Source organism: Eublepharis macularius, chromosome 1, assembly GCF_028583425.1.
Source record: "Eublepharis macularius isolate TG4126 chromosome 1, MPM_Emac_v1.0, whole genome shotgun sequence".
In the NCBI taxonomy this organism is placed as follows: domain Eukaryota; kingdom Metazoa; phylum Chordata; class Lepidosauria; order Squamata; family Eublepharidae; genus Eublepharis; species Eublepharis macularius.
Window position 1 is genome coordinate 228,988,630 of NC_072790.1, and position 25,908 is coordinate 229,014,537.

Below are 25,908 nucleotides of genomic sequence, written 5' to 3' on the forward strand. Positions count from 1 at the left end.
CTGATAATGGGGAAGGAAACGTGTGTGTGTCTGCTTGTATGCATACAGGGCCTCTCTGTCTCATTGAGCATCCACATGGGTGACACATGCACTTTGCAAAGCGTAGAGCATTCCTCATTTACCATCATGAGTAGAAGACGTTCCTGGGGAAATGGGGCTTGATTTGCAGCACAGCTGGGCATTATTTAAGCTGGAACAATTTGCATTTCGACCATGGAATGAGCCATCCATGAACTTTGGCAACATCTCTTGTTTGCACACTGTACGGCTTTCTTCCTTCCTCATTGAGCTGTTCTTTTCCATAGTAGCACAGCAGTCTGTTTTTAAAAAAAACTTCACTCAGACTTCATTCAGATGCCACGTTACGCCAATGTTGTGCATGGACCTGCTGCAGTCACACATGGGCTTCCTCCTTCACCATCCTTTCTCAAGTAGAGTGCGATAAATGAATTCTGGGCTGCTGTTGAAGCAGCAGCAAGCTGCATAGGAATGGGCGGAAACAGGGCTCATTTTGAGGGGGAACGCGCAGGAACGCAGTTCCGGCAGTTCCCCAAAGAGGTCACATGTCAGGTGGCCCCGCCCACCTGACTCGGCCATTTTGGGCCCATTTCGTCCTGGATTGGGGCCGAAAAGGCCTGGATCTCTGGTATATTTTGGAGTTTTCAGTCTATTAGATATCTGGGCATTTGGGTACAGGAAGTTATGTCTAAAAGAAGAGAATTTAATCATAAAAATGTGTTTCAGAAATGGAGACACGTTTGAAGTTCTGGAGGAAACATCCTCTTTCTTGATAAGGCAAAACTGCAACTATAAAAATGTCTGTGCTACCCAGAATTTTTAAAAATGACAGTAAAGTCTGAGATAATAAAAGCCTGGCAGAAGATGGTTCTTCTTTTTATTTAGAAAGATAAAACCCCAAGGGTTGCAGTAAACATTTTGTATCAAAGGATACAGAATTGAGGGTTGAGTGTTTCCAATATAAAATACTATTATCAGGCAAGCAAGTTAAATGATATGATAAAATGATCTTTGCCTGATAAGAATTTGAAAGCTATTGAAACAGGCATTGGTAAAAAAAGTATCTTCTCTGGTTTCAACAATGTAGATGGAAGTGTGATTTTGATTATGTGACTGTTCGTTTAACTGTATGGAAGAAATTAAAACAATAATTGAGTCCCAGTTTCTCCCTGTTAACATCAATTGTTGTAATGAAGAAATGGGCAATTCTAAATTTTGGGGGGATATATCCTTATGGGAAAAGGCTAACCTGACAACAGGAGGCAGGAAATCTAAGGTGGATTTTTGCAAGAGAGAGAGAATCCCTCCCACCACCACCACTCTTCTCCTTGGTGAAGAATCACATAGTGGCCCCTGAGCTCCTAGAGGAAAACCCCAAACGGAGGCTTTTTGCGAGAGACAGAGAGAGAATCCCTCCCACTGCCCTTCTTCTTGGCAGATAATCGCATCGATTGGCAGTTCTTTGTAAGACTACACTACCCAGGGAACCTTGCAGGACCCGACACGCGCCCAGGCATCTTGTATAGTTTCCTTCATGATTGGAAGGAGATCAACATCATGCAGATGTTCCCCTAAACAGTGCGACATAGTCTGTTCCTTCCAAGGGGGAGGCCTATTGTAGACGCAGCCTGTCTTTAAAGCAAACTCTGCTCATTTCCAGTATGAAGACAAGCCAAGTTAACTGGGTTTAGGTTCCTCCCGCCCCCCGCACAAACTGAGAGTCTATGCCTGGATTAAATCATGGTTTAGAATTCCAGCTGGGAGTGAGAACTAACTCTGACTAAGCCATTCTACTGCATTCACATACTGGAGATGTCCAGAGTTTGTTTTAAATCAAGATTTGTTAATTGCACTCTGCATGAGAAGGGAGGAGAGAGGGGACAAGAATGAGAACAATCCCGGGGCAAATCCACACTCACTCATCTTCCGCTTATCTTGCGCTGTCGTGGCAATCGCCTTTATTCCACTACCAGGCTCTGCATCCTCACATCCACCCTTCCGGTGCGTCTTCATGGCGCAATCAGTTCTCCACACGCCACCAAGTACAGCGTTACCATGGGCGGTTCCATCCTCTGCCGTCAGAATTGACGGTGCACGTCACTTCCCTTTTTTTAAAAAAAAGGGGTCAATTATCCGATATACCGATATCTTGAATTTGTTTCCCGCACCTGCCGTTCACTGGAGACGACCGTTGTTGGAAATACAGGATTGCTCAGCTTAGCACCTCACACTCTTGAAAATTGGGGAACTCAATAGGGAAACGGTCCCCATGCGACATGCGCATGCTCTGGTGACCGTTTCTTTTCCCGCGCAAACCGCTGCTCACTAGGGTTGGTTTACCGGTATACTGACCATTATGCACTGTTAAAAAAAAGGGAAGAAAACAGATTTCCGTGAATATCACGTGGTTTGGAGGGAAGGCGCAATAGTGGCGCGGTGATGGCGGGGCACACGTGGAATGGGAAAGTGTGTGAGTATCTGCGCAAATAGCGCACTGCTTGCAAAAAAATCGCAGAATCAAATAGGTAGTGTGGATTTGCCCCTGGTTCCATCTCAACATGCACTTAATGTTAGCTTAACATGACATCCGAATACCTATGCCCAGCTGAGCTTTGTGCTGCAACTATTTACTTAGGATAAGCCCATTCTCCTGGCAATTCCTTATCCCTATTTTTGACTTTGGAGGAAAGTGTTATTAGGAGGTGTTGCTAAAGTTGTCGTTCTTCAGGATTTAGCTGGCTCCCTAAAGTCTACACGCTAAATCTCTCAGCGGGGAATGGTTCTCCTTTGCAGTACACATGCACAGCGATGCAGGCTAATGAGCACTGACGTGTCACGCAGTGCGCAGCTTACTATTCCACACTCTGCAGCTGCTGACATGCATTGCTAACAGATTGTGGGACGCATCCATATTTCTAGGGTATCATAAACATAAGGAACAAATACTTTCTTGGCTTTTATAACCCTGCAGGACAAGCAAGAGCTATAGGCCTTCGGCAATGTGTAATGAAAGCAATGTGCTGCACACTCTTATGGGCATGTGCCTACTATGTGCCAGGGTCTGCCACGTGCCCCTCTTATATAGTGCTGAGCCCAATGTTCAAGGGAAAATAAAATTGAAGTTGAATAAAGGTCTCTGCTAGTGCAAGCTGTGAAGGGTACCTGTATTTGCAATCAGATGATGAAACAACCAAATTAAGACAAATTAATAGTGGCAAGAGAGGCAGGACAAGGGACGCAAACATACAATGGCTGTCCTACCACAGGAAAAGGACAGCATAGTTCAGCGGGAGAGCATTTATTTAGCACACAGAAGATTTCAGGCATCTCCTGTTAAAGCATCTCTTGTTTGGGGACAGATCTTTCTCTGACGACACTGCATAAGAACCCTAACCCTAAGTTTCAGGAGTCATTTCGTAGAAAAAAGCTGGAGGAATTCATTAGCGTAACGTATTAACATAACTCATTTGCATATGCCACGCCCCTTGCTGTCACCAGAAGTGTGTCATTAGCATAACTGGATTGCATATGCCACACCCCCTGACATCACCTATCCTGGCTGTTTTGGACCCAATCCTGGCCATTCAGGGCCGAAATTGGGCCCAAAATGGCAAAAAGGGCCTGAAAATGGCCGAAAAGGGGCCAGGATCAGGCTGCTGCTGAGTGGGAGAGTGATCCACCACCTGTCAGAGGCCCGATCCGGGCTGTTTCGGCCCCAATCCAGGCCAAAACAGGCCCAAAATGGCCAAGAGTCAGGTGGGTGGGGCCACCTGACATATGACCTCTTTGGGGAACTGCCGGAACTGCGTTCCTGCGCATTCCCCCTTGAAATGAGCCCTGCTAAGGTTGGCCAACATCCTGTTTCTTCCTACAGATGCTCCTGAGAAGGCTGCTGGAAGCAAAGAGCCTTCCACTGCTGCTCCCACCCATCCCCCATCTATTGCCACTCTGAAGAATTCTGCCTTCAAACATGGAGGCTTTATTTAGCCATCATGTCTAACAGCCATTAAGGTGCTGATCTGTGAACTGGTCCAAACAAGTTTTGAGTCACTTTGGTGTAGTGGTGGCAGGACTCTAATCTGGAAAGCTGGGTTTGATTCCCCACTCCTCCGCTTGAAGCCAGCTGGGTGACCTTAGGTCAGCCACAGCTCTCTCAGAGCTCTCTCATCCCCACCCACCTCACAGGGTGATTGTCGTGAGGAGAATAATAACACACTTTGTAAACCACTCTGAATCAGCGCTAAGTTGTCCTGAAGGGCAGTATATAAATCAAATGTTGTTGTTATTTTATAGCCCTCTAGGAGCCATTCTAGATGTGAATGCCCCCCACCCCCCCAAGTTTCCCCTGATCCATCTCTCATTCAAATTAGTCAGACTGGAACTCAGGCCAGGAGCTAATTCCCCAAGTACAGCAGGAGCCCAGTTTGGATAGAGAGGGATGGAAACACCCGGTGATTATTTGGCCCATGGGGGAGGAGGGGCTGCTCATGCGTCCCCTGCAGTGCTTCGGAAATTTGCTTCCAGTCTGAACTGCAGTCTGACTGACTTAACTGTCCGACGGATAATCTAGTTTGGCTCTAAGCCAAGAGACTTGAGCTCAGGTTTCTGCCAAAGAGATGGGAGGAACATCATAATTCTGGTCATAAACTGATGTTTTTTTAAAGAAGTTGGAGAGAAGATGGCTGGAGTGTGTTTGTACTGAAGAGAAAAACTACACAGACACACAGAGTGGAATTGAGAAGAGCGATCCCTGGAGATGGCAAAGATAAGGGCATCATTTTCCACGTCCGTCAGAGGGAGGAAAAGAGGAAATTAAACTCAACATCAAATAATTAAAAAGAGAAGGGGAAAACAGGCAATTAGAATAGCCAAGTTACTTTCCATTGCAGGGAGCAATTTGGTGCTAATTGGGTTAGGCTGGTTGGCAGTTGAGTGTGGACAATTTAGGTCTTACATAACTTTCACATGGACTCCAGTGGACTTTAAGAGGTATAACTGCTTAGATCTGAACTCTTTGTAAACCTACAGGGAGCTCCCTCTCCAGTCAGTGACTCTGTAGGGGGGACTGTAGAACTCGTCATCGCCCAGGAGACGCAGAGGGAAATACACCATCCAGATGTACTGCCTCTCCATAGTAGACAATATGTTGGTCCACAGATATATTCAAAATAAAAAACAGTTTTTATTAGGATCAATGAAAACAGAGCACAAGTTCAATATACACATTAAAGGGAAAGGGAAGAGAGAAAGCCTGTAAGTTTATAGCATCTTAAAATGGAATACAGGCTGTTGCAGACTTAATTGGATTAGGTGCTGCCGGGTCAAAACAGATGCGCGTTATTAGGAATATTGAGTAATGTTCTGGTTACCCCGTCTCGCAAAGGATACCAAATGATGTTTGCTTTCCTCATTAGTGTTGTGATTCGGTGTAAATTAAACAAGCTGAATGAAGCCTCGGTCCTGTTGCATGCTTATGTTTTTCTGAAAGGGGGAAAGGGCCATTTCTATTAACTTTATTTATACCCCACGTTTATTTCCCAATGGGAACTTAATTCTCATCTTCTCCACTTTATCCTCATAACCACCCTGTGAGGTAGGATAGGATGAGAATTTGTGGCTGGCCCAAGGTCACCCAGTGAGCTTCCCTTAACGAACGGGGATTCGAATCTGGGTCTCCAAGGGCCAAGCTACACATGACGAATGACACTTGAACGGCAAGTGGATTGAGTGGAGGGCAAGTGAACAGGGAGAAATACACTTGCCGTTCAAGTGTCATTCGTCATGTGTAGCTTGGCCCCAAGATCCGGGTCCAACACTCTAACCACTACACTATGTTGTAGCAGGTTCTTCAGAGGATGTACAGAGTTCCTTATGGTACCAAGATAGTGGAGAAGTTCTTAACCACTGGCCCACTTTTCCTGGGGTCTCTCCAGACATTAACATTTTTGACCTTTTCATCTTTTCTCTCTTATTCAGGTAACTACTTAACACCTATTTTTCTCTTGCGTGGTCTCCTTGGGGCAATTTGAACTTGCCTCAGTTATCTAGGCTGTTTATTTCCTAAATAACATTTTAATAAAATCCATTGGTGACTGTTTATTAAGACGTTTGGCATCACTGGTGCAATAATCACAAAATGCCCAGCGTCTCAAAGGCACAGCACAACAGAGATGCCGTTATTTAATTTAAAAGCATTTTAATCTGCTCTTTCACAGCTCATAATATGAAAAATTATGTCCATTAAAATACAAAGAAATGAACTGCTCAGCATAAACATTTAAGCGATTAGAGACCAACACATGTATATTATTCAGAAAGGAGATGGACAAAATTTAAAACAGAACAGTTGCTTTAAACCTAACTGTAGGTAGAGTTGCGAACAGGCCAAGAAATAAAATGTCCCTTTAATAAGTGGGCTACTGAAGTGTTTCATGGCATGGAAGCAAATTACATCCTCTATTAAATAACATCGCAAGAGGCCTAGTAAAGAAACAGAATGGTTTTTTCTAAAGGCAGTTGGCAACTCTTACTGTGGTCAGGGATTGCCAAATTAGCAGTACTACCATCAGGGCCGGCACCAGCATTTCTGGTGCCTGAGGCAGCTTCAGGGGTGTCACCTGGACTGCATGATGACATCACTGCATGTGATGTCATCTTGCGGGACAGGGCAGTGCACGGGTGGCCTCCCAGCCCTCCTGTTCAGTTGCCCCATGCCGCCCTGGCTGCCTGCTGTGCCTGGCCCGCAGCTGAGTGCTGGCAGCAGCGGCAGTGGTGGCAGCACAGAGCAACTGAGTGGGAGGGCTGCGATGCTGCCTGGTCAGCTGCCCCACGCTGCCGCCGCCAGCATGTGCTCCTGGCTGAGTGCAGCAGCCGCCGGCCAGGTGGGGCAGGCAGCTGGGGCGGCGCGCGTGCATCCTCCCTCTGGCTCAGTTGCTCTGTGCACCGCCCCGGCCACCTTCCATGGACCTGGCCCTCTGCTGTGTGCCAGCGGTAACAGTGGCAGCATGGGGCAATTGAGCTCCGTGGTGCGCACCCCCACCACCGGCGCCCCCTCCAGCGCCTCCTCAGTGCCTTAGCGCTCAAGGTGGCTGCTGGCCCAGCCTCAAGGGGCACGCCGGCCCTGACTGCCATAGAGAAGGCCTGTCTGTAGTTGCCAGCAGCATTACCTTGGTTGGTGGAGAAACACAAAACAGGAGCTCTGCAGAAGATATCACCAAGCTATTAACAGAGTGAGTCGATGTTCTGGTCTCAGGCCACAGAGGTCTTTAAAGCGAAAGGCCAGCACTGTCAGGCCTGGCTGGAGGATTCTCTCAGACTCTCCACTTCATCAGCCATGGTTGTATGAATTAAAGATCTTGATTAGATAATGCCCCCTAGTAGTGCACGAGTACAGAGTCATTGCCTGGAATGCCAAAGCCAAGTCTTCCCCGAGAGGTCATACCTCCAGTCCCCTCCCCCCAGTCCAAACAAGAGCCAGTTCAAGTTGGCGTGAAAGTCCTGAAAGAGATGCTGAAATTCCCAAGGTCTGTTCCCACGCCACTCCAGCTGCACTGATACACCACTTGGCCCAAGCAAAGCAAGATACAGAGAAGGGGGACAGCTACCCCACTACCCATCTCCCCAGTAGAAATACATTTACAGGTATGGCAGGCAGGCTGGCTTGCCTGCCTGACAAGAACATCAAACTGTGCACAGAAATAAACCAGCAGGCAGTTAAACTATTTTAAAAATGGGGAGATATATTCTCTGGGGCATGCTCCAACGAGCAACTTCCTTCTGAACTAAGTACACTTTTTGAAAAGTCTGTTGTATCTTACATAGTTTGTCCATTGTCCTATAGAAGATCAGATGTATATAATAGCTCTTTGAAGGGGAGATTAAGGTGGACTCAATCTGGACAGATGAGTTACACAAGTGATCAACACACAGCCCCTGGTCTTGTTCTTTTACTTGTATTTACTGGCTAGGAACCAGAAGGTGTGGAGTTGGGGGGGTTGTAGCCTATAGCTCCAGAGCCAAATGTGGCCCAGTATGGAATCAAATATGGCCCTTCAAAAACCTTTATATTAAGATACATTGGAGGGATCTCTGGAATGCTAGAATAACCAATATGTGAAGGGAGTGGCTGGCAAAGGTTTTTATGGGCTTCTTCAAGATAGAAAAGGAAACGATAGAGGTGAACAATTGCTAGTAATCCAAGTCCAAACCATGTGTAGATTTATACCAGTGCACTAAAACAATTGTGCAGGGTGCATCTATGTGATTGTATTACTTACTGTGACACTTCTCATATGTCATTTCCTAATGAAAGACTCACAACAACCAGTATTTGGAAAGTGGAAACTGTGTGGATTATTAATCAACATGTCAATTATCAGTAATGTTAAGCTGTATATTTCCATTTATGCAAATGAGCTTTCTTATACTGGTTCTTTGTTGATTTCTTGCGGTGAATTTTGACATTGTTTGGCTCTTTAATTATAAAAGGTTCCACATTTGCTGTCTTGGGCCTGATTTAAACGTGATTCTGGCTGTGGCAAAAGCCAGGGCCAGATTAAGATACACTGAGGCATTAAATGATGTCAAAAGGCCCCAAAATTATAATTTTTATAGAGAGTCTTCTCAAAGTCTGAAATCCTAAACTGTGCCTTGCTTAGCTTGCCTAGCAAAAACATTTTCCTGTGGGACTTTGCCCTCACATGGCATCTCGTTTAAACTGGGTGGCTATCTGTGTGAAGCAGCTACACGCTGCATAGCTATGTGCACGGGGAGCAACGCCGTTTAATTGATACATTGCGTGAAGTCAAAGTCCCACAGAAAAATGCTTTTTCCTCAGACAGTGTTGTGTTTCAAATAAGCCTCGCTGGGCAAGGAGAAGTGGAACTTATCAGAAGGAGAATATAGCCTGTGGAAAAATGACCCTGTAGCTTTCTTCCAAAACATCTGTGCCCCTCATTTGACTCCCATAATGATTTCATTTCTCTAAACAGGAAACATGGAGCTAAATTTATTGCGTTTGTTCAGGGCTTATGAGCATAATTTCTCCTGTGATGGATCTTATTCATGGTTGCCTCCTTCGGGACCTCTCTTAACTGCCCAGTCCCCGAAGCAGATTACCAATTAATTACGAGGGAATCTCTTGGCTGACCCCTCTTATTGCTTTTCTGCACGCCCTGTTCTTTGAATAGTAAAACTGATCAGACCAGGGTCATTACAGGGCCCTATGAAAGTCCTCATCTGACCTGGATTGCCCTAGCTCTCCCAATCTTGTCATATCACGGAAACTAACAGGGGTGGCCCTGATTAGAACTCGGAAGAGAGACAACCAAGACATTAGGCAGGCAATGGCAAACCACCTCTGAACGTTTTACATTGAAAACCCTATGGGGTCACCATAAGTTGACTGCAACTTGCCAGAATTTTCCACCATGAAAGTCCCCCAAATTGCAACCCCTCATTGTAACAAAGACCAGCCACCATCTTGTAAGAAGAGCCCTGCTAGATCAGATTCATGGTTTATCTGGCCCAACATCCTGTTTTTGACAGCGGCCTAGAGTTATCAACATCCAGGTGAGACCTGAAGTTTTCCCTGAATTACTGCTGATCGCCAGCCAACAGAGATCAGTTGCCCCTAGAGGAAGTGGCCTCATTGGAAGGCAGACTCTGATACAGCATAGAATTAAAGAAGAAATGGAAGACCTAGACTGACATTACAGCCCCACTGAGTTCCCTTCCCCTCCCCAAATTTGATCCTCTCCAGTAGGGTTGCCAGGCCCCCTCAACCTCTGGGCTGGGGATAGGGGCCTGGCACTTACCTTGGGAGAGAGGGGGTGCGCGCGCGCCCCCACAGTCGCAATGACATCACTTCAGAAGTGATGTCATCGCGCAGCCCCTGGGAGCACATCCAGGCTCTGCAGGGGCTCAAAACAGGCCCAATCTGTGCTGAAACGGGCCCATTTTTGAGGTGCTGAGGAGTGCAGGAGTGCTCCTGCGCTCTGCAGTGCTTCAAAACGGGCCCAATCCGTGGCAGAATGGGCCTGTTTTCGGGCGCTGCGGAGCGCAGGAGCTCTCCTGCACTCAACAGCGCCCAAAAACGAGCCCGTTTTGCCACAGATCGGGCCAGTTTTCAGGCACTGCGGATTGCAGGAGCACTCCTGTGCTCTGCAGCGACCCCGATCTGGGCCAAAACGGGCCCGATCCCAGTGGCTCCTGTGCATGGGAGCTATCAGCACCGTGGGGGAGCCCGCAGGGAAGGTGCGTGCCGCCCTGCTGGTTAGGTAAGTGGGGGTGGGGTGGGGGTGAGCAGGGACGGGGAATCCCCCACTCCCACCGGGGGTCTGGGATCCCTACTTCCCAGGCACCACCCCCAAATCTCCAGGGATTTCTCAAGCGGTGGCTGGCAACCCTACAGGGCCCACCCAGGTGCCTCCAGGAGACTCACAAGTTGGACATGAAGGAAGGCGGTAACCTTCCTTTGTTGTCTGCCCATATCATCTGGATTTTAGAGGTGTCCTGCCTTGGACTGGAAGTTCCATATAGTGTCATAGCTAAGAACAGTTGATAGGGCTTCCTCCTGTATGAATTTCTCCAGTTCTTTTTTTTTTTAAATCTAACTTCATTGTGGTATCTTGAGGCATCAAAGTCCATAATTTTATGATGTCCTTTGCCTGCCCTGAATCGAGGGCCCTGCCCACCTATTTCATTGGGTGGTCTTTAGTATGGATATCACGATGGGAAAGAGAGAAATATCCTGCCAGGAGAAGGACAAATTCACCCTTCCAACAACTCAATGACCGCCCCTCAAGGACACTGTGTGATCACCAGCCTCCTCATACCTTGAGGAGGAGAATCTGCCAACACCTAAGCTGAACAACTTGACAGACAACTTTTGACCTGTTGATATGCACTTTCAAGGTGTGGAGAGGCCTCTTCCACATCCATCCACGAGTGGGGGCTGTAGGAATGTGGACCAAAAAACGATGGGGCCCTTGGCTACCTGTTCTTCACTCTCCCCAAAGAGGTTCAGTCTTTTTTTCAAATAGAGTTTTATTGAAATTTTAGAATGAATTGTAAAACATACAAAAAGAAAAATGAAAGAGAGGAGATAAGAATATACATATATAAATAGGAATAGATAACAATAGATAAAATAACCATAAGTAGCTACTTTTCCATTCCATCTATGCATTTTCCCCTCTCCCTAATCTTCAAACGCTCAGATCATTTAGTTCATCTCTTTCTGTTTCTTGCAAAAAGTCTATAAGGGGCTTCCAGATAATCAAATATTTATTTACTGTCTTTTCCCTGATCAGAAACGTCAGTCATCTTGGCATCGTCCATCATTTTCTCCAGCCACTCTTCTACTGTAGGTAATGTTGTAGCTTTCCATTTTGGGGGCATATAATAATCTTGCTGCTGTTATCATATACAAAAATGTATGCTACATATAGCTTCCAGCTATTTATCTATCAAACCCAACAAAAAAGGCCTCCAGCTTCATTTAAACATTAATCTTTAAGCTCTTCTGAATAATTAGATGTATTTGTTTCCAAAACTTTTTCGCTTTGTTACAAGTCTGCCACAAATGATAAAATGTCCCATCCTGTTGTTCACATTTCTAACATCTATTTGAAACATAAGAGGTTCAGTCTTAAGGATGAACATAATGAACTCTAGTTACCCAGTAAGTTGACCCTCTGGGCTAACATAGGATACGGGCCGTAATAGTGAACTAGGTCTCTTGGATTCTCATCGAGTCCCATAAATTTAATCGTGAGTGCATAATCCATATCTATGGTACATTCTGTCTTGATATTCAGAGTTATGATTATCACACACCCCTCAAAGATACTAAATGACCCTTTGCCAGAGATTATTATGATACTCTGTGCAGGCCAATAAAACATAGTTCAAAACAGGCCATAAACTTTGAAGGTCAGGCAGGTTTTTGCTGCTGTGATTAGCAGAAGTTCCCACCACATCCACTTTCCTTCCACTAGGCTACAGTTCAAAGTTTTGCAGTCTTCAGAGTACAGATGAGCACAGACCCACACATTAAGGAGCCCGTGATTTTCAGGGGGAACTGGAGTTAAATACTGGCAGCCTGTTGTAGTCACTGTGTTGGTCTTCATCTTCCAAATGAAGAAACAATAGCGATGGAGTCTGTGGTCGTCTCCTCTCCTCTCCCCCAGACTCTGAAACCTGCATCACTGAAACCACTGGTCCACCGAGTCTCATATTTTTATCAAGAAAAGCAATCTGGAGGGGTCCATAAGATTTGTATCACAGGACAGAGGTGTTCTGCTGTGTAGTTCAGGGATCATGGCCATGCAGGCCTTGGAAAGGGCTTTCTCTGAGAGCTAAACTGCAAGAGACAAATCACACAAGGACATGCATGTTAAGGGAGTCGCAATGTTAGCCGGGAAGCTGAGTTTTAAAAGAGATCAGAAGGCTTTGTCAATTTCCCCTCTCTACAGAGCCAGGGAGATCTCTGCTCAGAGGGTTTGTTAATTTCCTCTTAGCCTCCTAGAAGGGGAGGTGAAACTGACAGAGCCTTCCCAAGGCAAAGAGGAAATTAGCAAACCCTCTGAGGAGGGATCTACCTGGCTCTGTAGGGAGGGGAAATTGACAAAGCCTTCTGATCTCTTTTAAAACTCAGCTTCCTGGCTAACACTGAGACTCCCTTCATGTGCATGTCCTCATGTAATTCGTCTCTTGTAGCTCGGCTCTGAGAACCGAGAACCACCATCAGTAAGAAGAGACAGTCTGAACCAAAGATAAACCAATCGAATGACTCAGCCTGGTAGTTTCTTAAGTTAAAGTTGGACCTCCGTTCAGCCTCAGGGTGTGACTGTGTGTGCTTGGATGATTGCAATTTCTGTCCCTCCATTATAGGATTGTTTATGCCTACACTGCAGGATTGTTGTGATAGGTTATTCAGTCAGGATTCAAAATCAATACAGAAAATTAAGGCTTTGGAGAGCAGGGCTCTTGAGGGAAATTGGAAAGAAACACATGTAGGGTTCTCTACTGTGTTTTTACTTTCTGAAGAAGGAAATCATAACTACATTAATGATTTACAGTGATAAGAAGGCATCAAGGCTTTGGAAAGCACGTATCTTAAGGGAAATCGGAAAGGAACATGCACAGAGCCAACAGGGTATAGTAGTTAGAGTGTCAAACTAGGATCTGGAAGGCCCAGGTTTGAATTCTCCACTATGTAATGGAAGTTTGATGGATAACTTTGGGCCACTCCCTCCCTCAGCCTAAACTACCTCACAGGGTTGTTGTTGTAAGAACAAAATGGAGGAGGGAAAATGATTTTGTAAGTTGCTTTAGATCCCTACTGAGGAGAAAATTGGAATATAAATATCTAAACAACAATGTAGAGCTATCTATAGCACTTCTACTTCCTCCAGAGAAAGAACTCTGGATGTCTCATCCTTCTGCACAAAAACATTGTGATGCTAAAAGGGAGCAACTGGCTTAGGGCCATCTGCTGAGTTTCGTGACTAAGCGGAGATTTGAACCTACCCACCCACCACCAGTCCAAAAACTACAAAACCTCTGCAAACCTGTGCATAATTTTATTTAGGGGTATTCTTTACTGAAGAGAATGGAACCTTACTTCCATGAAATCAAGTTATAGTTCTCAGGAGAAGCTGATGTTATACTTGCTCCAGCTCAGGTCATTTGGGGGTGACATTGCACTAAATGGGTATTTTTCTGCCTCTGTTTGAAAAGAGGGTTGGGTGAAGGAAGAATCACCCTCAAGGCCCAGTTGATTAATAATAGAAAGATTCACTTGGCAATTCTATACAGGGTTACTCCAGTCAAACCCATTAATTCAATGGGAATAGACTGAAGTAACTGGGCATATGATCGCACTGTTAGATGCATTGTGTGAGCAAAAAAAGTTATATCAGTCAATCAAGGACTCTCTAGCATTGCATATTAAAGAATAAGGCATTGATATAATCATTAATCTGGCTGCTGATGAGGATACCTTGGCAGCCTGGCAATCTACAGGTACACAATACCTTGCTAAATCTAAGCATTTCTGGGTCTAGTGGGAGACCTCCTAGGACAGCCCCCCCCCCTGCCCCCTTCCATCTACTCTGCTTTGATTTCTTCAATGGGAAAAAAATACATGCAACAAATAATAAAATCTAGACATCCAGTTCAAGAATATAATTCTAAACAGACTTAGAATAGAGTTGTAGGCCTGTCTAACAATCACATCTACGGGTCTGAATACCTTCACATTAATACTGGCTAAGTCTTGTAGAGGTGGCCAAAGGGGGCACCCCCCCCCATTGCCTATGTTCAGGGATTCTTGTTATTACCTGATATATGACAAAACATCAAAAAGACATTCGACCCTGGCAGCCCTCGGGCCCAGCTGGTTCTACAGCAGTAGGCCTTAGGGCTGGAAGAGGTCTAATCAGGGCTTTTTTTCTGGGAAAAGAGGTGGTGGAACTCAGTGGTTTGCCCTCGGAGAAAATGGTCACATGGCTGGTGGCCCCGCCCCCTGATCTCCAGACAGAGGGGAGTTTACATTGCCCTCTGTGTCGTGGCGCAGAGGGCAATCTAAACCCCCCTCTGTCTGGAGATCAGGGGTGGGGCCACCAGCCATGTGACCATTTTCAAGAGGTTCCGGAACTCTGTTCCAGCGCGTTCCTGCTGAAAAAAAAGCCCTGGGTCTAATACCAAACAACTTTTCCTCAGGGTACAGAAACTTTGGCTGTGGCGGCCTCTCATGAAGCTCCCTGAATTTCAGGGTCATGGGGCAATTCTGCTCTGGGCATCAGTTGTGCCTTGGTGCACAGTTTTGGTTCCTTGACTTTTAGATCCAAGAAGGTGGAGAAAGTACAGTTCTCCTTGTCCCCACTTGGTTTTCTGGAGGGATTTTTAGAAAGGTTCAAAGGCATAACAACTGACACGGCCTCCTCCTCTATCTTATGAGTGGAGGAATTCCAGTAAGAAGACACTACTTTGGAGAACTTCCAAAAAGTTTCCTTCATGGCTTTCCGGAACTCATTCCGCATCAGGCAGTAAAGGACAGGGTTGAGGCAGCTGCTTGCGTGGGCCAAGCAGGTTGTGAGTGGAAAGATGTAGTTGTGGAGAAAGTAAAAGGCCTCGTCGATGGGCAGTAAATGAAATTTGACCAGAACCCCCCAGATGGTGGCCACATGATTAGGAAACCAACAGATAAAGAAAGAGCTCACTACCAGCCGGATGGTGGTGGTGACTTGCTTCTGCCGTTTGGAATAGCTGCCGTTGCCTTGGTAGGTCTTGAGGAGTCTTAGGAGAAGGAGGTAGGAGGCTGAGATGATTCCCAAAGGTATCACAAAGGTGAACACCACCCGATGGAGACGGTAGATGCCCAAACCATATTCCGTGGGGAACTTGAAAAGGCAAACTTTTACTCCAGCGATATCCTGCACGGTTATGAACATTACAGTGGGCACAGTAGCCCCCAATGCCAAGGCCCAGAGAGCCACAGTGATCCATTTAGCCTGGCGAGGGGTCATCGCAGAACCAGCCTTCAGAGCAGACGCCAAAGTCCAGTAGCGGGTCACGCTCAAGGCCGTGAGCAATGAGACATTGGCGTAGATGCTGATTATGGTGAGAGAAGGGATGATCTTGCACATCACTTTGCCAAAGGGCCAAATGAAATCCAGGGCGGTCTCCACAGCCCAGAAGGGAAGCATCAACGAGAACTGGAAGTCAGCCACCGCTAAGCCAAAGATAAAAATATTAATGATGGGAGTGGACCTGCCCTTCTGGGCCCTAATCAAGTACATTACAAGACCGTTCCCCAGCAGTCCCAGCAGGCAGACCACCGAGTAGACAAAAGTGATGAATACTCTCATCCCAAATGACGCATCCGATGATATAAAGACAGCTTCGTCAGAACCTCCCCATAAGAACTCGTTATGCTGCACGGAAATGTTGGTCCCCTCGTGCCCTTGAAATCCACTCCCCATCTTTGACAAAGCAAAGGGATCCGTTGAAAGGTGCAGGCTTGACGATGGTGCAGCTCAGATGGAGGAGATGATGAGGGTTATAACTCCGGATGATGCTGCCCAACAATACTCCAAGCCACTGCAGCGCAGCCCAAGTTGAAAACAACATGCAGTCCAATTCCAATCAGCTAAGAACAGTTTGCTCCGGTAAAAAGCATACAAATGTTTGCTTTGCAAAATCCAAGTTCAGCCTCTTAGGACCATTTCGTCCCATCCGGTCTTGGCAGATGAAGACCACAAGCTGTTGACTGGCCTGATCCTTCAGTCTTTCCCCCAGGATCTGGTGAATTCTTTGGCCACTCTGCGTCTCCATCTGTCTTCAGCAACAGCCTCTATGTCCCGGCTGGTGCTCGCTCCTTTCTGCCTTTGATAAAAAGAAGAGGCTTCCTTTTGCAGACCCAACATTCTAACCACTCCCAGTTGGAAGATCAAGGACAACCCATAGCAATTATAGTGGGGCAGGGTTGAGTTTCTTGTGTGCATGTGTGTGTGGAGGGTGTGTGTGTTGTGTATAAACTCCTGCTCCCTCTCTGCGTGGCTGTTTGAACTCTTGTGCTGTCATTCTTATCTTTGATTGCAGCGCTGAGGTTTCTTTTTCAAGCAAAGCAGAGACAGAGAGAACTTTGAATTTGACACTGGCACAAGATGGCCAGACTTTGGACTCTGCTGTTGCATTTTGGGAAGACGCTCTTGTTCCTGAAGAGGGTCTGCGTGTGTGGCTGGCTTTAGGAGATGTTGCTTCTCAAGGCTTAAATTGCAACCGGGAGTATCCCTCAGTCTTGCTTTGATGACCAAATTCATGCCTAGAATGTGTGAAATAAGCATCCTGAGATAATGACTCTGAGTCTGTGCAGAGTGCCTTTCTGTTGCCAATGCACGAGTTGGGATTTAGAGAAGAGACCTCTAAAGAAGAGAGGTTGATATTTTCAGGCAGGTTTAAACCCTAGCACCAATCTCTTTAAAAAGATTTAATCCTGTTGCTGTTTCTACATACTTAAGCACAGAAAAACAGGGTACCCACGGCTTTTCATGGGTATCAATTGGTCAATTTAGCATTCACACCCTGGTCCGATTGTATTCTGTTGCCATGGCTTTTCTGCGGCTGCTGGAAAATCAGAAATTTGATCGTCGGAATGTGTCCCAATATGTATCTCCATGCTGGCATTATGTTTTCCAGCTTTGCCAAGTGGGGAGCATTTGGGGGCCGTAGTAGGGTTGCCAGCTCCAGGATGGGAAATTCCTGGAGATCTGAAGGGTGAAGCCTGGAGAAGGTGGGGTTTACAGAGGGGAGGGACCTCGGCAGAGGATAATGCCACACAGGTCACCCTCCAGTGCAACTCTTTTCTTCAGGGCAGATCTCCAAACACCTCCTGGAGGTTGGCAACCCTAGACAGCAGCAGTGGGGTTTGGGTGGAAGAGCACTGACACACTGGACGTGTGAGTTTTGGTTTACTTACAAATGTGCAAGCAGAGCCTACCGGAAGCCAGCGGGAACTCCTAGAAACAGGCAGCTCAATTCTGATCCTACATCAGCTCCCCTGAAGAGAGCAGCCGCCCCTCAAGAACGCTTCAGCTCTCGCTTTGCCCTTCTGTGGCTCTCCCAGGCCAACTGCCTGGAGAAAAAATGTCTTCTCCCTGGAACAAGAGGCTTCATGGGGTGTTATTGACCTCAGTTCCATGAGGTACTTTTGTATTTTTGTGCTGTTTGTTGATTTTAACTGTTTTTAAGGTGTAAATTATTATCAATGTTTTTATTTGATGTAATTCACCCTGGACCTCCTTGTGCAGGGAGGGCAGAATAAAAATCGAAAATAAATAAATAAATAAATAAATAAATAAATAGTTTCAGCTATTTCTGCACTTTAGACCTCTAATAAAGGGACAGGGCTTTTTTTTTGCCTGCTTCCACTTGAAAATGCAAAAATGGCCCTTTCCCACTTTTACACTCATGCACAAACCCTGCAGAGCAGTGGTCACGGGGACAAAGCCAGGGTCCATAATCATCCCAGTACTTCAGGTTGGCATGGGATCAGAAGCTTGGTATGTGTGTATTGGAGGGAGGGGGCGGTTTAACCCCACTTGGTCTCTTTCTCTCAGTGCTGTCTAGTTTGATTTTTCCCAGGTTTTGTGCCAAGGACAAGCAGGTAGCAAGCCTGCTTCCTGGTTGTTGAAAGAGGAGGATTCTGCACTGTCCCTTTCTTCAGCTTTCAGAGAGGGACAATGAAAGAGTCAGAAAGACAGAAAAGTCAGGGCACTCTGTTTACTGTTCTGACTATCCTTTGATATGTAGGTATCCTTTGATAGTAGTTAGGTAGCTAGGATCTGTCTCTCCTCCTTTCCTACAGTAAAGAACTCTTGTTTCCTTTCTAAATATAAGCAAGTGTATGCTTTGTTATTTTCTCTCCTGCACACACACACCAGCCAGCAGAACCAGCTCACAATTACCTGTAATCACGCTTCCACTGCTAAACGATAAACACTTCTAACCCAAACACGGAATCCTTTAATTAGGTTTCTGTGGCTAACATACAATTTATTTATCAGGTTTATAACATTGGCTGGTAGCCCAATCTGCATGCATATAGTGCGGCATAATGCAGGTTTGATTAATTGGTCCCTCTGCTCTAGGCTGCTTATTCTTTCTGGTGGGAATTTTTCTATTATTTATTTTATTCTTATTTATGTTATTTATAGTCTTCCTTTGTCAATGAGATTCAACCAGTTTACATAGTGTAAGTCAATGTGAACTAAAGTTGGAATATCCCATAAACAATGCAATGGGTTACAGCAACAGTCAGTACACAGTAGTATAGTCTGCAGTCCCAACCCCTTTTCCAAAGGATCTCTCTGAACCATTTTGATACAATACAGCTCTCCTACCTGTGTAGAAAGCCCCCCTGAATAATTCAGTTGCGCATAGTTTGTGGAAAGCCAGGAGAGTGGGAGCCCTTCCAACCTTATCAGGTAGGCCATTCCACAAAGTGGGGGCCACAACAGAGAAGCCCATGTGCAGACAGTTGTTAATTTTGCCTATTTGCAAGGTGGTACCTGCGGAAGACCCTGTTCAGATGAACGAAGCAGACATGGTGAAAAGAGGCAGCTGAGAACTGACAATAACAAAAATGGCTATTTTTTACCAAGTTATTTTAATAGATTTCAATTATATTTTAAATCATAATATACAAATCCATTTAAATATCACATATAGTTCAAATCCCACGACTGCCATGAGCTCAGCAGGCTGCCTTGGCTAAGCTTCTCCTCCCAGCCCCAGCTTCCCCACTGTATTGTGGGAATAATAATAACAATGACTTTGTTCTCCACTCTGAGTGGAGCTCTAATCTGTCTAGAAAAACGGTATATAAACACAGTTATATATATAAAACCAAAATACATATACAAACACAGACAATAGAAAATAATCCTTACTACCCACAGTGCCTAACAAACAATATAATTTAATTTCCATTTTCTACAAACAATGCACAATTAAACGAATCTCTCCATGATTGCAATTTAATATTCCCAAAATCTTAAAAGTACTTTTTAAAAAAACTCCGGCCACATTAGGACTTTGGTATGAGCAGCAGCTGCCCTCTAGTGGCAAGTGGTGGTATTAGTAAACAATAGGGTCTACTGGTCAAGTTCTTTTTGGACTTTTAGCCAGAGAAGGAACTACTGGGAGAAATTTGAAGGAAATGCTTCAGATGGCAGAGTCTGAATGCTGTTAATGTTGGGAGACAGACAGATCTGACCCAAGAGGCCTGATCCTGGTGGGATGGGGCACGTTCTTCTGCATAAACCTCAGTGAAACGAATGAAAAATAGGCATAAATGCTCAATGAGGATAGTACAGGAGAACTTCTGTCTGTGTTGTGCCCCGAGTTTATTAACATTTAGGGCCACCCTTGATCTCAAGTGTCAACCCCTCTTCTTCCTTTCTTCCAGCTAGGGGCCAACTGCCTGGAGGGGGGAAAAAGTCCTACAACTTTAACAGAGACTTAATAGGATGTTATTTACTAGGTACTATTAATTACGTCCTTGCCATGAAAAGGGAACATAGGAGAGCCTTCAAAGGGGGTAGATTCTTCTCTAAGTGACATTTTGGAAAGCTAGAATGTTGGCGTGGTTATTTGTTTATGTCATATAGAGCTGGCCTTTCTCACAAAGACTCAAAGTGGATTACAAAATACGGGGGGGGGGGGCGGGGGGGATCAGATGGCACCAGTCATCCAGTAACAATGCAACAGATTACAGAAAATTAGGAAACAATGCAAACACAAAACTAAGGCAGCAGAGTCATGACATACCATTATGAAGAATGGAGGTTACAAAAGTATAGAAGACGTTGCAGTAAAAGCAAGGTGATACACACACACAGTGCAATCCTAAACAGAGTTACTCCAGTCTAAGCCAACTGAAATCAGTGGTTTTAGGACTGCACTATAAACATTGCAACAGACTACAAGCCTATTTCATTATTAAAGCATCCTCCTGAGGCTATTCTGTTATCCTGCAGTTCTTTCTGACCCCTTTTATAAAAATGCTGCCCTGAACATTTGTTTGCACATTTTGTAAAATGATCGCTGTTTGGTGGAAGCCTTCATTACAGGACTGTACAGGACAAGAATAAACCTTTTTCCTCAGATACGGACTTGGAGTCTCTGATTAAGAGCGTTAGATTAGCCAGGATTATTATTATATTGGTGGTGGTGGTGGAAAATACCCTCAAGTCATAGCTGACATGGCAACCCCTGGCAGCGTTTTCATGGCAAGTGACTAACAGAGATGGCTTGCCATTGCCTGCCTCTGCAACCCTGGTCTTCGTTGGAGGTCTCCCATCCAATTATTAACCAAGGCTGATCCTGCTTACCTTCTGAGATCTGACAAGATCAGGCTCACCTGGGCTATCCAGATCAGGGCATCGTCATCGTCAGGGCTTTTTTTCAGCTGGAACACGGGGGAATGGAGTTCCGGAACCTCTTGAAAATGGTCACATGGCCGAGCGGCACAGAGGGCAATCTCAACTCCCCTCTGTCTGGAGATCAGGGGGCGGGGCCACCAGCCATGTGACCATTTTCGCCGAGGGCAACCCACTGAGTTCCACCACCTCTTTTTCCACAAAGAAAGCCCTGGTTATCATCATCATCAATTGAGTAGGGTGAGTGGGCTTAGAGGAGAAAGCTTATTTTTAGGTGATAATAAGTACCCTGGTAAAATCTAGAAGCACCAAATCTACCTGGGCAGTTTGTGAGAGCCAGGCACTGAGGTGCAAGGGGAAACCTACATTTGGGTTTTTGTAATCAGGTTCAGTAAAACCTCCTAAACTGAGGTTAACTTTCTGAGGAAAGGAAGCAAGAATTTCTCCTCTGTGTTTATTTACTTTAATTGGACTCAGCTACAAAGTATTCAGTTTCATGGGTGAAAGGCGTAATTGCCGCGTCGCAGTGGACAATTGCTTTACTGTTATAAACTGAAATAGTCCGCGCCTAATACTGCTGAATACTTTGTTGTTTTCTGTTAAAGTGTTGTTTGCCTTCACCTGTGTTATCTGTCTATTCGAATATATAGAAAAAGGGGTACTAAATTTACCTCATTAGGACATCCAATATTGTTATATAAGTGCCTACAGAAGAGACCTAGGGTGACATGCAGTTTGTATACTACAAACGCTTTGTCATAAACTTATGTCACCTCTCCTCATGAATGTGGGCTGTTGGTGATTCAAAGATAAAGTGAGGTTAATGTGAGGGAGGGGCTGGTTTAGAAAGGTTCCAGGCAACTATAGAGGACCCTGAGGTGTTTCAGTCCAATATAATCCTAAACCTTGACCCTAGAGTACAGTTGCCTCAGAGCTTCATCCTAATTATTCTCATCTCATAACAGCCGCACTTGGCCTAAAGCAGCATGCATGAATGCCAGTTTGGCCAGGGGTGGGCTTGATCTTGTGATTTTTCCTGTCTTGGATGGGGTCATACTTCCCTTGAAAAGTCAGGTTCATAGCCTAGGCATGCTGCTCGATAGAGCAGTCACCTTAGAAAGCCAGGTGTCTGTGGTGGTTGAGAGTGCTTTTGATGTGTTGGGTGGTGCATCAGGTATATGGATTCCTGGCTCAAGCAGCCACGGTGATCCATGCCTTAGTTGTATCTAGACTGGAATATTGCAATATGCTCTACTCGGAGCTATCCTTGAAGAGTGTGCTTCAACTAGAGTTCCCAGGTGCCTGCTGGTGGCAGGAAAATCTCCCAGGGGTTTGCCACTGGCAGGCACCCCAGGAACGCATGCTGTGTGGGCCCTCCCAGCAGGCACGACAACATCACTCCTGGAATTGACATTGTTGCACCGGCTGTGGGAGGGCTCCCACACTTCATTTGGGGCCGATTGGGGCCCTAAATGGGCAGAATCGGCCCCGCATGGTGTGCAGGAGTGCTCCTGTGGCCAGCACAATGACATCACTTCCAGGAGTGACTTCATTGCATAGGCGCTGGAGAGCACCTGCGAAAGACATCCAGGCTGCCAGCATGAGGTAAATGCCAGGTCCCTCACCCTCTCTGTGGGAGGGTATCAAGATCTGTCAACCCTAGTTGCAACTAGGCTATTGGTCAGGATCAGCTACTGGGAGCATGTGACCCTGATACTACTGCAAATACACTGCCAAGGTGTAGGCTTTGTCCTTTACTGCCCTATATGGCTTGGGACCAGGATATCTAAAGGATTGTCTTCTCTCATATGTTCCTGGCCAGGAATTAAGATCACAGGGAGAGGCCCTCCTGAATGCCCCATTGACCAAAGGAGCTTGTCTGATTGTTATATGAGAAAGGGCCTTTTTTGTAGCACCCCAAGATTATGGAATGCCCTCCCCAGGGAGGTGTGCCCGACCCCCTCACTCTTAGGAGGCAGCAGAAGACAGTTTTATTCAGGACAGCATTCAATTAATCAGTTTTTACTTATAGGTCGTTTAAATTGTGGTTTTAAAATTGTCGTTTTATGTATTTTTTATGTTTATGGAGTTATTTACATTGTAAGCCATCTTGTTTCTGTAAAGTAGAAAAGTAGCTAATAAACGTTTTAAATAAAATGAGCAAATAAAGAAAGAGCGGGGAGGGTGCCCTGCTTGAAGGCTGCCTGGGGGCCTGTGTCTGGCCACTGTGGAAAACGGGATGCAGGATTAGAGATCTTCAGTCTGTAAAATACCTTAGGAGGACTGGTCTTGTTTTTGCCATTGGGATACTCCCAATGGAATTTGATTTGGAATAAGGCAGCTTTGATGTCCATCCCTTTAACAGTTATGTGGAAGTGGGAAGCCTGGGTGGTGCAGCTTTTCTCCCTACACATCTGATAGAGGCTCCCAGCCTCTGCATCTGCTTTGCATCGACCAGCGTGGCGTGAGTTTGATTCCCTACTCCAGAAGGGAAGTCCACTGGGTGACCTGTGGCTAGTCACTCTCTCTTAGCCTAAAACTACCTCACAGGGTTATTGTGAGGAAAAAATGGAGGCGAGGCGGCTGGGAAGGTAAGCCCTGATGGTCTTTTGCCTGCTTGGGAGGATGGTCTTAAAAAAAACAACCAGTTTCAACATCCAACAACATGCACAGCAGGAGCTTCTATCTAGGCACGTGTGGTCTTAAACCTCACAGTTCCCTGTGGGTTGAAAAGCAGCTGATGGGTTGGTCACAGGCAGAGCAACAAGCAAGGGGATGAATACATCCAGGGCTCATATTGAGGGGGAATGCGCAGGAACGCAGTTCCAGCAGTTCCCCCAAGAGGTCACATGACAGGTAGCCCCACCCATCTGACTCAGCCATTTTGGGCCCATTTTGGCCTGGATTGGGGCTGAAATGGCCAGGATCGGGCCTCTGACGGGTGGTGGATCACTCTCCCGCTCAGCAGCAGCCCGATCCTGACCATTTTGGGCCCCTTTTCGGCCATTTTCAGTCCCTTTTTGCCATTTTGGGTCCAATTTCGGCCCTGAATGGCCAGGATTAGGTCCAAAACAGCCAGGATAGGTGATGTCAGGGGGAATTATGCTAATGGCACACTTCCAGTGATGGCAAGGGGCATGGCATATGCTAATGAGTTATGCTAATGAGTTCCTCCAGCTCTTTTTCTACAAGATGACCCCTGAATAAATCCCCCTTCCAAAGGCTGCTGGCAGCAGGGAATAGACTGATGCCTTTTCATGCACAAGGCAAACTGCTGAAAGATTTGCCTGCTGGCTGAGATGCTACAGATGCAGAGTTCTCTTCCCAGCCACCTCCGGTACTTTCTGGCCAGGAGTCGGAACTTGTCTCCAGTGGGTGTTGCGATTTCTCTGGAAAAGCAAAAGAATTTTAAATAGTGTGAGCTGCATTAATTCAGATGCCTGAGAATCCTCTGCTTTCGCTTCAGCTGCCAACAGCCTTGGAGAAAATATTTTGTCCCTTTTTAAAAAGTCTTAGTATGTGAAAATGGGCTGCATAAGTGTTTCCGGGCATGGAGGTAAATTAAAATAACATCCCATTAAGTTCTATTAAAGGAACATGGTTCTTTTTGTCTTTCTGGCAACCCTGAGGTGCAGGATCTCTCTCTCTCTCTGGAGATCTAATGTAAGGTAGTAGATCTCCTGCCTTATAGGAATGATTCTTTTCCTTCGTTCACACTCTGCTTGTATATGTACAAGTGCCTCAGACTGTACATTATGTCCTGTAATGAGTCTGGCTTTCCCTGCTCGCTGTCTTATCTTTGCACAAAATATACACTCTGCCTGCTGCTTTCAACCTCTCCGTGCCTGATGTGTAGCAGCAGTGCAGGTTACAGGATTTTGGAGGGATCCTTGGGTAAGGCTCTCCGATGATCTCCCCCTTAATTCAGAAGATACAGACTATGAAAACTGGGGATTGTCTCACATTACCCTTCTTGGGAGCTCCATGGGCAGTGAGTCCTGAGTGCAAATGCTGACCTCTTCAGCCAGCTCTGGGTGACAAACACAGCCCCTCTGAAGGCCCTGCTGATACTTCCTATAATGAGTGCTTTATTGGAGACTCTCCCCTCTAGATCTTTCCTAACAGCAGAGACAGCCAATAGATTTCCCACAAACTCTGCACCGATCATCTTATATGAAGGCCGGCTCTTTCCCCCTAGCAGTGGCTCCTTGACTTTAACAGCTATGTGTTAGGCAGAAATTCAGCAGACAAGGCTTTTTCTTGCACAGAGATTCAGCGGTGGGGTGGTTGTGCCTGTTGAACTTGTGCCTGTCTGACAGCTGCTACAGAGGCAATGTGTCCTGCCCACTGTTGTCCTTTAACAACAATCTGTCAGACAGAAATTTGGCAGGTAAAGAATGTGGGAAGGGCCCATGGCTTAGTGGCAGAGCACATGCTTTGCACGCAGAAGGTCCCAGGTTCAATCCCTGCTGCAGATGCATCTCCAGTTAAAAAGACCAAGCAGTAGGTGATGTGAAAGACCTGTTCCTGAGACCCTGGAGAGCTGCTGCCGGTCTGAGCAGACCGTATTGACTTTGATGGATTCAGTACGAGGCAGCTTCAGTGAGAACTGCTGCCCGCTAGAGTAGACAATACTGAGAGCAGAACCACAAGTGACAAAAGGCACAGATTGGACGCTTGTCAGCTTCCCTCAAGTTTTGGCGGGAAATGTAGGCAGCTTGGCGGAATGTTGGACAAGTGACAGTTGAAAAGTCCATTGGACAGCAGTCAGAGAGCCAAGCTGCGAGACCAGGATGCCTACATTTCCCATCAAACCTTGAGGGAAGCTGACAAGTGTCCAATCTGTGCCTTTTGTCACTTGTGGTTCTGCTCTGAGCTGACAAACCAAAGGTCTGACTCAAAGAAGACAGCTTCACATGTTCATTCCTCCATCTTTGCACGC

The 25,908-nt window shown here is 46.0% G+C and overlaps 1 protein-coding gene across 2 annotated transcripts; it reads right to left on the minus strand.

The window, feature by feature from the left end:
* Positions 1–11,046: 11,046 nt before the first annotated feature.
* RXFP4 (relaxin family peptide/INSL5 receptor 4) lies at positions 11,047–16,400 on the minus strand. 2 transcript variants are annotated; one of them, XM_055000898.1, is made up of 2 exons: positions 15,249–16,400; positions 11,047–12,382 (listed from the first exon to the last, which is right to left on the minus strand). In XM_055000898.1, the coding sequence occupies exons 1-2, from the start codon at positions 16,005–16,007 to the stop codon at positions 12,338–12,340; spliced, it is 804 nt and encodes a 267-aa protein (XP_054856873.1). In that variant the 5' UTR covers positions 16,008–16,400; the 3' UTR covers positions 11,047–12,337. The 2 variants fall into 2 exon arrangements, with proteins under 2 accessions (XP_054856873.1, XP_054856863.1); XM_055000888.1 differs by lacking the exon at positions 11,047–12,382 and having other exon boundaries at positions 14,713–16,400.
* Between the last annotated feature and the right edge of the window lie 9,508 nt (positions 16,401–25,908).